Source organism: Lactuca sativa, chromosome 4 (assembly GCF_002870075.4).
Source record: "Lactuca sativa cultivar Salinas chromosome 4, Lsat_Salinas_v11, whole genome shotgun sequence".
Classification (NCBI taxonomy): domain Eukaryota; kingdom Viridiplantae; phylum Streptophyta; class Magnoliopsida; order Asterales; family Asteraceae; genus Lactuca; species Lactuca sativa.
In genome coordinates, this window is record NC_056626.2 from 43,552,374 (window position 1) to 43,563,195 (window position 10,822).

The 10,822-nt window shown below is 37.4% G+C and overlaps 1 protein-coding gene across 1 annotated transcript; it reads left to right on the forward strand.

The window, feature by feature from the left end:
- Positions 1 to 9,114: 9,114 nt before the first annotated feature.
- On the forward strand, positions 9,115 to 10,494 carry LOC111914569 (uncharacterized). Its single transcript, XM_023910282.1, has 6 exons — positions 9,115 to 9,318; positions 9,431 to 9,456; positions 9,545 to 9,977; positions 10,079 to 10,169; positions 10,259 to 10,281; positions 10,390 to 10,494. The coding sequence occupies exons 1-6, from the start codon at positions 9,115 to 9,117 to the stop codon at positions 10,492 to 10,494; spliced, it is 882 nt and encodes a 293-aa protein (XP_023766050.1).
- The last annotated feature ends 328 nt before the right edge of the window (positions 10,495 to 10,822 follow it).

Consider the following 10,822-nt stretch of genomic DNA (forward strand, 5'->3'; position numbering starts at 1 on the left):
CCCCATGAGTGATCTCTTCCTTTGTTCCCTTCCCGCAAAAGGACACATACTCTCAAGCAAAGGTCAAAATGTTGCACAGTTGAGAGATGCCTCCTATCATGTGCCTGGAACAACCACTATCAACAAACTGAAATCTGATGATATGCCTCCATAGCTGCTCCAACACAGAGCGGGATTAGTTGGTCTTTGGAACCCAGTCCATTTTAAAACTAGGTCGACCTTTGTCATCAACGCACGATACTCTCTCCCATGACATATCCTGCTTATCACAATAGAAGATGTAGAAATATTAGAATCATTAATTAATTTGGGAGATTGAACCTTTGGTACTCATTTGTATTTGGGTTTAACCCATTTCTTGTTCGATCCGATGGGTTGCTCAGTACTTGATTTTGAACACGAAGCCGATCGCCGAGATGACTTTGACCTAGCCAGTCTTGGTTTTGTTGGGGCATCTCTTGGATTGGACTTCTTGGTCGACATTCCCTTCTTGCCCTTGGGATTTTGATTTTTGGCCTTCTACGCGTTCCAGTCACCATTGTCTGAACGTGACCTGGAAGGGTTTCTTTTGAAGTATCTCCCACTTGGCATGTTTTTCCATCCTTGCGCATTGTAGGGAACGTACGCGCGATTAGGACAATTTTTGGCAATGTGTCCAAGTGTTCCACAGTGAAAACAAGTCTTTTCTTCACTGTGAAATTATTTATTCATTCCCCTGGTAGCGTATCCTTACCTTGTCTCTTATTTTTCCCATAAGCATAATTGCAGGAGGCACTCTGTTTCGCTGGAATTTGGTGGCATGTATTTCTCAACAGCAGGTTGATCAGAAATAGCTGAGTTCGAAGCAACAGATTCAGAGTTCAAGAAGATGTTGGTTTGTTCAATATTTTTCTCCTTGTTCTCATCTTCTGCTACTTTACCTGCACATGAAGTAGAAGCATTAGAATTTTTAACATTAATAACTCCTCCTGACACAAATCCGGCTCGTTTGCCATATTGAAGATGTGCCTCCCTGGCAATTTCTTCCTGTGTCATAGGGATGGATGTGTAGTTATGATTGAAAGGTGGAGGAACACTATCATACCCTAGACCCTTGTTTTGATTATCTTTAAATTTTAATTGGGTTTCAAATAAGGACTCAATAGTCTGACTTGACGCAGTATAATTTTTGAAACTGACATTTGGTTTTTGCTTCTAATTCAGCCTTCAGGGGTTTTTGTTTTTCCACACGTTGTTTTTTAATATACTCATAATTTTCACACTTGTTGCTATACTCTTCTTGAAGTTTCCTAAAGTCCTTGGTTTTTGCTTCTAATTCAGCCTTCAGGGGTTTCTGTCCTTTCCTGAGTTGATATCCTTCATATCTCACGTCCTCAACTTCTCTTTTCAATAAATCAATTTGTTCCCGAAGAAATTTAACCGTATCTTCATTAGATAGTGTACATGAAACTTCACATGATTGAGAACATGAAACTTCATTGACCGGAAGGTTTACATAACTCATTGTATTTCCACACTTCAAAGCATCAAGTTCTTCTATTACATCAGCAAGACTAAGATGATTGAGATCTTTTGTCTTCTTGATGATAGCCACGTTCATATCCCACGATTTCGGAAGTGAATTTAGCAGTTTTTTTTTGTTTATCTCGGACTTAGTCAAGAAGATCCCAGTTATATTCATCTCAGTGGTGAGTGTAATAAATCGCTACAACTGAGTTTCGAGGGTTTCTCCAGGGATATAATCGAAAATGTTAAAATTTTGTCTTAACATATCCTAACGGCTCTCTTTCATGTTTTCAACTCCCTCGTACACCTTAAAAGCCATTAAAAAGCACAACTAGAAGCCAAAAGCAAACTAAAAAGTCAAACCCTTTGATTATAAACCTCAAAAGTCAACCTTAAAAGTCAAATTTAAAAAGTTAAACTCAAAAGTCAAACTTGAAAAGTCAAACTTAGAAGTCAAACCGAAAAGCTAAATTTGAAAATTTAAAAGTTAAACGAAAAAAAATCAAAGTTTAAAGTCAAAGGTCAAACTTGGAAGCCAAAGTCAAAATTTAAGGTCAAAAGTTAAAAAATAAAAGTAAAAAATTAAAATATAATTTTATTTATTAATTTTAATTTAATTTATTATTTATTTATTCATTATTATTATTTTTATTTATTTATTTATTTATTATTATTATTATTATTTTTAATTTTGGATGGAAAATGAATTTAAAAATAAAAGAAATTGAGTTTTTGGGTTAAAAGTATCAAAATTCGAAAGTTGGAAGCAAGAAGGAGTGGTTAAGTTTAAAATTTTGGAGGGAAGAAACAAAGTCGTTCTTGGTGGAGTTGGTAAAGCGCCGGGTTGATGATCGAAAGGTCGTGGGTTCGATTCTCGGCTCCTCCAAAGCGCGTCTTATTTTTGATGCGAGGCTAGAAGCTGCTTGCAAGGACGAGGCGAGGCGATGCGAGCCGTAAACCACCGAGGACCGCATACCGAGGACGTAAACTCCGAGGCCGCAAGCTCGGATCGTGAACTTCGGGCAGCAAACTCCGGACCGTGAACCTCGGGCCGTGAACTCCGAAACCCTAGCCGCCGGCCGCAAACTCCGCTACACCCTCGCAGATTTCGACCAAAAACAACGATTTTTCGACTTTGAAGCTCCAAAACTCGATCAAAAACCATTTTTTATGAAAAACACGAAGAACAAACCTCCCTTATTTTTCAGAGATCTATCTGAAAACGCAAGAATATTTCGAAAACAAGATCAAATAATGCTCCAAATCTGACAAAATTGACTGATACAACCAAGCTTTGATACCAATTATCAGTCCCCAAAAATGCTTGTGTATCAATCAGATCCGTTTGATGGTGCGGAATCCCAATCAAACAGATGATGTCACATCAAATAGAAGACAAGAAGAAGAATATGATGAATCTGTGTATATATTGATATGAATGAAGATCCGGATACATGAGATTCACACACTAACACACACTCTTCTCTCTAGACCGTGCACTCTCTTCTATTCATCAATCTCTACTCCTCAACCCTAACATCTATATATATATATATATATATATATATATATATATATATATATATATATATATACTAGGGAATATGGGCTTGGTGGACATGGGCTGTAAATGGGTTTACGGCCGTAAACACTGACCGTAAACTCCACCTGACCGTAAACTAGACTGAAAGCTCAATTATATTACATAAAAATATAATTGCCCAGAAAAGCAAAGTATAAACCATATTTTGACTCAACAATGGGTTCCATAGAGGACATGAAACCTGCATAATGACAATGTTTAGTTAAATCAACAGAAGAGCGAGTGTGTATATGTAACGCCTGTGTTTCCGGGCTTGCCATTTTTAGCAATGTTATAGTCTAGGTTAACCTTTGTAACCCGTTTTGAAATAATATAAGTGTATTATTTGAGTATTATGTGTTTTGTGCTTAATTGCTTAATTATGTGGTTTGATTAATTAAGAATAAAAATAAGCGTCAAAATTTAAGTGTAAAATAAACTTGATATCTTTGGTTAATGTTGTAGTAGTTGAAACGAGGTTTCCGAATATATATATATAGAATGCCCAAATATGACTTCGTATGAGGAAGTTATGATTTATTGAAGTTTCGACTTAGCGGTGTGCAGCCCGAAATACTCGATTTGAGATCGAGCGGTTTTTAGTCGAAACAATCTAAACGAGGATCGAAGGTCTCGTTGTTGGTATCGAAGTGATGAAAAGTTAGGCGAGAACGGACGTCAAACGAAGAAGTTATGAATTTATAACGAAGTTTTTCTATCCCGGCCTATTAAAAATAAATAATAAAAATAAATTTAAAATTAGCCGACAGAGTCTAAATGAAAGTTGTAGAGCGTATTCTCACCTTCGCGTGGATATAAAGAACGTCGAAAACGGAGTTTGTATGAAGAAGATATGAATTTCCGAAGTTTATTAAATAATTTGTATTTAATTTTAATTGGAAAATCCGGCATTATCCGAAGGGGAGTCAGCGATCCGATCCGAAGTACGCCCCGTGTACTCGTGTACGCCCCGTGTACACCGAAGATGTCGACACTCGCAGCAAGTGGCTTCGGATGAAGAACGCAGTGACGAATTCGGACCAGTACGCCCCGCGTACTCCGAGGCTCTAGCCTCCTATAAATAGGATGCGAGGGCAGCCGAGTTCTTTTGCTATTTTCTCTCTTCTCTCTCCCGTTTTGCATCGATTTGCGTGCCAGAAATACCCCGAAGCCCCAATATTATTCTCGAGCCCCGAGGCAAGTCCTGAGATCCCGAAGATCCCGAGAAGTGCGGTTCCTGAGCCGAAGCTCTGCCCGCGAGAGGTTCGATTTTTGTGAAGATCTTCCAGATCTGCTGAGGATTACTACTTCTGCAAGTCGTAGTGCTGTCCGATCATCTTCTGATCAAGTGAGTGTATACTACCTTTCATAAACACGATAATAATACAAGTATGGTTTGAGTGTATTAAGTATATTGTTGTTTATATGTGTGATTGTGTATTCACTTTCTTCTATCTTATAGATCTGATTATTTCTCTATGAAATACGTGTTATGTGTGTGTATGCCTCATCTGTTATGTGGAATATGTATTGATTAAAGCATGCTATACAGGTTTTTAAACTATGTATAAAAATGTATATTTTTATCTACTAATATGTTTGGTAGAACATGGGTAGATAGTTGGTCTGTAATAAACAGATGAGAGGCCTCGTTGTTGTTTGATTTAGTCATCTAGCGGAGTTTAGATGACGACCACAGACTTTTCTAGACAGTCTTGTGGAAACATTAGCAGGTTCGCCACCTGTAGGTGTTAATGAACTTGGGTGTTCATTCGCTGTACTCCATCCCCCTCATGGTTGCCTTATTTGACTTATATTGCTGAGGAACCCCCGAAGCATGTGTTGTCGCCCCGATGAAATATTCTTAGACTAGGTCCCTTATGTTAGTTGTTTTAGGGACATAAAGTGAGAATAACGGGAATGGGTAATTGGGTTATTGTTGGTTGGTGGAAATTAAATATGATTATTTATTCTGGGTTGAAAACCCTATATGCTCACCAGGCTCCCAAGCCTGACCCACTTAGTTTTATTTGTATTACAGGAAGTGGCGCGAGGGCATAAGATGGATGAACCATCAAGTTGTTTTGTTTACAAGTCTGTATATGTATATATTTGTTGAATGACTTGTAATGTTATCGTTTATGCTTATTGGTCTGTATCGGAACATCACACCCCGAGTTTTGATTATATAATGAAAATACATTTCTTTTATGAAATGCTTTGGTAAACATTGTTTTATCATGTTTTGTTTTTGGGAACAAATTCCGCAACTCTTTCAAATCAAAAGGATTTACTCTAAAATTATTTTAAAAGCATAAATGAAAATCGGTCTTTTCTGGCCGAGATTTTAGGGATGTCACAGTATACCTGTAGAAAGACTCCATATTATCTGGTCGGTGGGTGATTTCTTGTCCAGACGTGTAGACGTGAATGATTGTCAACATTTGCATTTGATGGAATGTCTTCAACTTCGGGAGGATTTTCTCTTTGAATGTCTTGTACTTGTTCCTCTTCAATCTGTGAACATCCTATGGATTAACCTTGAATGATTTTCTCTGTTGAAGATGAAGGTTCCCACTACGCAGTTGATGGTTCCCCCTGGATTGAAGCATTGTTAGTGATGATAGCTTTGGGAACTTCATCAGCCACTATCTCTTCAGCATCTTCTTTTGAGTGTTCGGAATGTTCATAACTCCTTGAAATATTGTTGTTGACAATTGGGATTTTTTCATCTTTGACTGGAACCTTGATGGTTGTAGGAATTGAGGGATTGCTTTTCCCCCCTCAACCAGAGAGGTGGAAGTCATGTTCGAATAGTCTTCAGATACTGATGGACTAGAGTCTTTGGTATGTTGTAATTGTGCAGAAGGGGAGATTAGGACTTCGACAAGTCTTGTAGTTTTTGGAGGATCGAAAAGTGTTTCATAGTCGACTTCTACAATGTTGACAGGTCGAGATCCAATTGGTAATTCATTCTCCATCATAAACTTTGGTTCATTGAGAGGAGTTGTCTTCCGGACATAGAAATCATCAAATTTCACATCAAAGCTTTCTTTTATGATTCTTGTTCTTCGAGTTAGAACTTTGTATGCTACCTTTTTTTAGTTGAATATCCCAAGACTATTCCTTCTTCTGATTTGGGTGCAAATTTGATCAAATGTTCTTTATTGTTGATTACAAAACACCTGCAACCAAAAACGCTAAAGAAACGAACATTTGGTTTACGATTGTTCAAACCTTCATATGGAGTCTTGTTAAGTCGTTTGTTGATGATGCTTTGGTTTTGTACAAAACATGATGTTGAGACCACTTCTGCCCAAAAGTAAAGAGGCAGATTTGAGAAGTTGATCATTGGCCTGGCAACTTCTACTATAATTATATTTCTTCTTTCTACCATGCTATTCTGCTGCGGTGTGTAAGGAGCTGAGATGTTGTGATTAATGCCTTTTGACACCAGGAAGTCATTAAGCAATCGATTTGTAAATTCAGTTCCGTTGTCACTTCGGATTCTTCGAATGGGAAGCTTGATTTTTAATTCAATTTCCCTGATGAAGTTCATCAAGGTCTGTGGTGTTTTTGATTTTAGTCTTAACAAAAACAACCATGTGATATGAGTGTAGTCATCGACTATGACCATAATGTATTTCTTACAGTGTTGTAAATATCGGCCTAGGTGGGCGATTAATCGGCGCCTAGGCGCTTGGCGTTCCTCCACCGTCGACATTTATAGCTAATCGGCTTATATAATCAGACGTGGTCAAAGTCGGAGATAATCGGGTCTAGGCGGGTCTAGGCGCCCTAATCAGTCAACACAAGTCAACCTAATTTAAAATCATTTCAAGGGCAAATTTGTCAAAATGGAACAATTGCTTCTAGGGTTGCTTCTAGTTTCTCATTGAATCATATGCAGTCAAAGAAAATTCACATTCTCTCCGCACTCAAACCATGAATGAACGAAAGAAGTGAAATGGCGACATCAATCTTCTTATTCCATTCACCTGTTTTATTTCTTTGATCTTCGCTTTTCAATTGTGGTTTCGACCGGTGATTCTTTGATGTTGGTTGTGGTGGGTCATACTCGACGGTATAATAGGGGATATGGAAGATGGCACGATGATGGTGGTTGCCAGCTGTTGATACGGGGCTGAAGTGGGAGGTATTCAAGGTGTCAAGAGTTCTCGGCAATAGCAGTTTCTTTGATGGATGTTCATAGTGTTTTAGAGGCTATAAGTTATTTGTAATTTGACTTTTTCTGCAGTAAATAAGAAGCTGTTGGCAGATTGTATCAGGTGGTGGTGGTGAACTGGTGATGGTGGAGGTTATAGATTGATGAACTCCAACAAAATCATATATCTTCTTTGCTTCTCCGTTCTTCCCCAATTTTCTTTCTTTGATCAATTGCTACTTTTAGGTCACATGTATGTTTCTTTTGCGTGCCAAAACAGATCACCAACACCCAATTGATGAACATAAATGTTCAAAGTAATTGACTTTACCAATCTTTATCATTTACCCGTTATCTTTTATTGTATCAGGATGGTTTTTTCCTATTCAATTTGAAGACCTTTTTGTTATAGTTGAGGAAAGATCGATAACATCCACTTGGAAAAACTGTGGCAAGTTTAATAAAAGCATGTCGTGAGGCTTATGGGGGTAAGAACATCTTAATTTTTTGCTACAACCATCGTGTTGATGGACAACATCTTGGACCATTTCTAATGCATAATCTGTATAATCTTTGTACCGAATTACAGGTGCATACCGGTTGTTTGATATTTTGTCTCAGTGAAATTTGATTCACATTTGTTAGAGGCTGCAACATTCAATATTATGTTTTCTATATTTGATATGTGGAAAAGGGCATTTCTTTGTTTGAAAGCAGTAGCATTAGCATTCAACCAGACAGTTTCATCATGAGTGTAGTTGTGCATTTCTACAGGTCAGCAGGCTTGCAAGTAAAGGTTGAAGCTGTTTTGAGTAGCATCAATAGTTTGGGCGTCTCTTTTCTCAACACTCTTCAAATTGGATCCAAGATAAACCATGCGCACTACAAGAAAAAGACTCTTTTACGACGCGCAAACCACGACACTCACTGATTTCTGTTACGCAAAAGAGAGTGACATTAAAAAAGTGTCGTCTCTTCAATAAATTTAAGGATTTATGTCACGCATTATTGCGTGCCCTTAAATTAGTGTCTCATGTAAAAAAAAATTAAAACACGGAGGGCACTTTAACTAAAATGTGTGTCCTCTGTGAATGTCGCTTTATGTTTTAATCAAAACGCACGTTCTTGAAAGGGGGAAATGAAATCTCTAAAAATTAAAACCCCGCTTATTCCAAGTGAAAAATTAAAACCCACTCCTCTTTCAATTAGCAAGAAATAAGCCTAGGGTCTTCGTCTTCCACTCTCTCCCACTAACCTAAAACCCAACCTGCGATTTCATAGAGATTGTTATTATGATTTAAGAAGCAAAGAAAAAGACAAGGAAGGATAGTACTACTAAATTCCACAAAATCGCAGGGACTAGGGCTTTTTTTTCATGAACGGAAACACTTGGTGCTCTCTGGCCTTTGCAACAATCGATCGATGATCTCGCCTCACCTCGCCGACAACATCTTTGCTCACTTCTCCTCCAACGACCTTAGGGATATTTTCCTCTGACGACCTCGGGCTCATGTGACCTCGTCGGGGACTGCTCAAATTTCCTCACCCTAGCCCGACTAAGATATGCTTTGGCTATTCTCTCTTCCTAATGTTTTCGTTCTTCTATTTCTTTAATTTCTCCTCTATTCATAGCTTTGGTTTCGATTTTGGATCTTCTCATCTTCTCCTGTGTAAAATCCTAACTGAAAAATTATGCAGGTTTCCACGATCCTCACTTCTACTCTCTAAGCATCTCATGTATGCTTTGTTCCTTCTCCCTTATTTTAATTCTTCTTGTTTGATGTCTTAGGTGCGATATCCTTCCCCCTACTTTTTTGCTTCTCGGTTAGGTTTTGACAATGTGAATTTTTAGGATTCGAAGATGGGTAGTTACAGTGATAACGAAGATGAATTTTTTGACGCCCGTGAGGCGTTTGCTTCAATGTCTGACTCAGGCTCCGATTGCTCCCCAAAAGACTGTTCTACCACTGTATTCGACTATGATTATTGGGTTGGGAATCTGGAAGGTGTTGAATCCCGTTGTGATAAATTCCTGAGATTAATGGGTTTAAATTCTAAATGGCTTGTAAACAGAGAAGGATAAGAGGAGTATGAAGATGATTTCATTAATGAAAAAATGAAGACATAATTCTTGTCTCGCCTCAAAATTCAGACTTTCAAGATCGTATTTTGTGTAGGTAGCCATCATTGACTATTTGGTCAAGTACAACCATGGAGTTGATACCTTCTGGTTTAAATCACATCAAAACTGGAAATTGGGATGAATAAGGTGAAAACATATTGATAAAAAGATCATTCGACTTCCATGAAGATGGTTTAGTAAGGAATTTTAGTTCATCTTCTCATAGGTCATCACGTAAAGAAGGTGAAACTGTTAATTTGTTAGATATGAGGAAGAAAGTAAAGAAGAATTGGCTCCAAAAGCTAAGTATCGTGGCTAGAGTCACAGATAAACAAGAGGAATCAGTAACTTTGAAGCCCAATAACACAAACTCAAAAACCAGTTCAGTTCCTATACACACACATAAAAAGAAATCAAAAGAATTATCATCTCTTTATGCCACACAAGAGTTTTCAGCACATAATGGTTACATCTCAATTATAAATTTCAGTCATGATGGTAGATACTCAGCAAGTGCTAGTGAAGATTGTATTATCCGCATTTGGAAATTTTTTGAAGATCAAGATCCATGGACATGGTGGAGAAATCTTGTCCCTTTCATGGTCTAGAAAAGGGGTTAGTAACTTAGAATTATAACACTTTATTTATAAAATACCCAAAATGCATAGAAGTCCTAATAAACTTCTCTGTTAAACTAATACAGTATCTTCTATCATCTTCTGTGGATAACACAGATCGAATGTGGAAAGTTGGACATAATGAATGCGTGAAAAGTTTTACTCATAAGAACTATGGTGAGTGAATGCAATTTTTTTTATGTTTTTTTTGATAAATCAATTTTAATTGTGCATATGTTTTTACTTGGTTTGATTTTATGATGCAGTGACAAGTGTGGAGTTTAATCCTGTGGATGATAATTATTTTATTAGTGGAACCACACGAATTCAACTTTAGACAGAAGGTTAAAATGGTCGTTTTTTTCTAAAAAACAAAAACTTGCATTCGTTATGTTAGGAAACTAAAAACGAGCCTCTTCTAGAAGAACTATTAGATATTGGAATTCAAGAGAAAGAAGGGAAAGCTGAACCTAATTCATTAGCCCATATCAATGCAGAATAGCAGTCCGGTGATGATCCAATGGCTGATAATCAAACCGATACGCAACCAGCCAATGAAACCACTTGTGAAAATGACGTAAACACCCCTGAAATTGTAAACGACCAACGAACTGTGGAAGAAGAACAAAACATTTCAACACAGAACTCAGAAGCACGACAGACAATAAGTAAGATAGTTTATTTTTGTACTTTAGGAGACCTATTTATGATGATAGCATTAAACTTTTAAGTTACTAATTATTGTTAAGGTTGAAATCACCAATTGATGGGAAATGATTAATTTCATTTTTTAAAATTGCAAGATCTTCATGTGAACCCTGGTGTTCAAC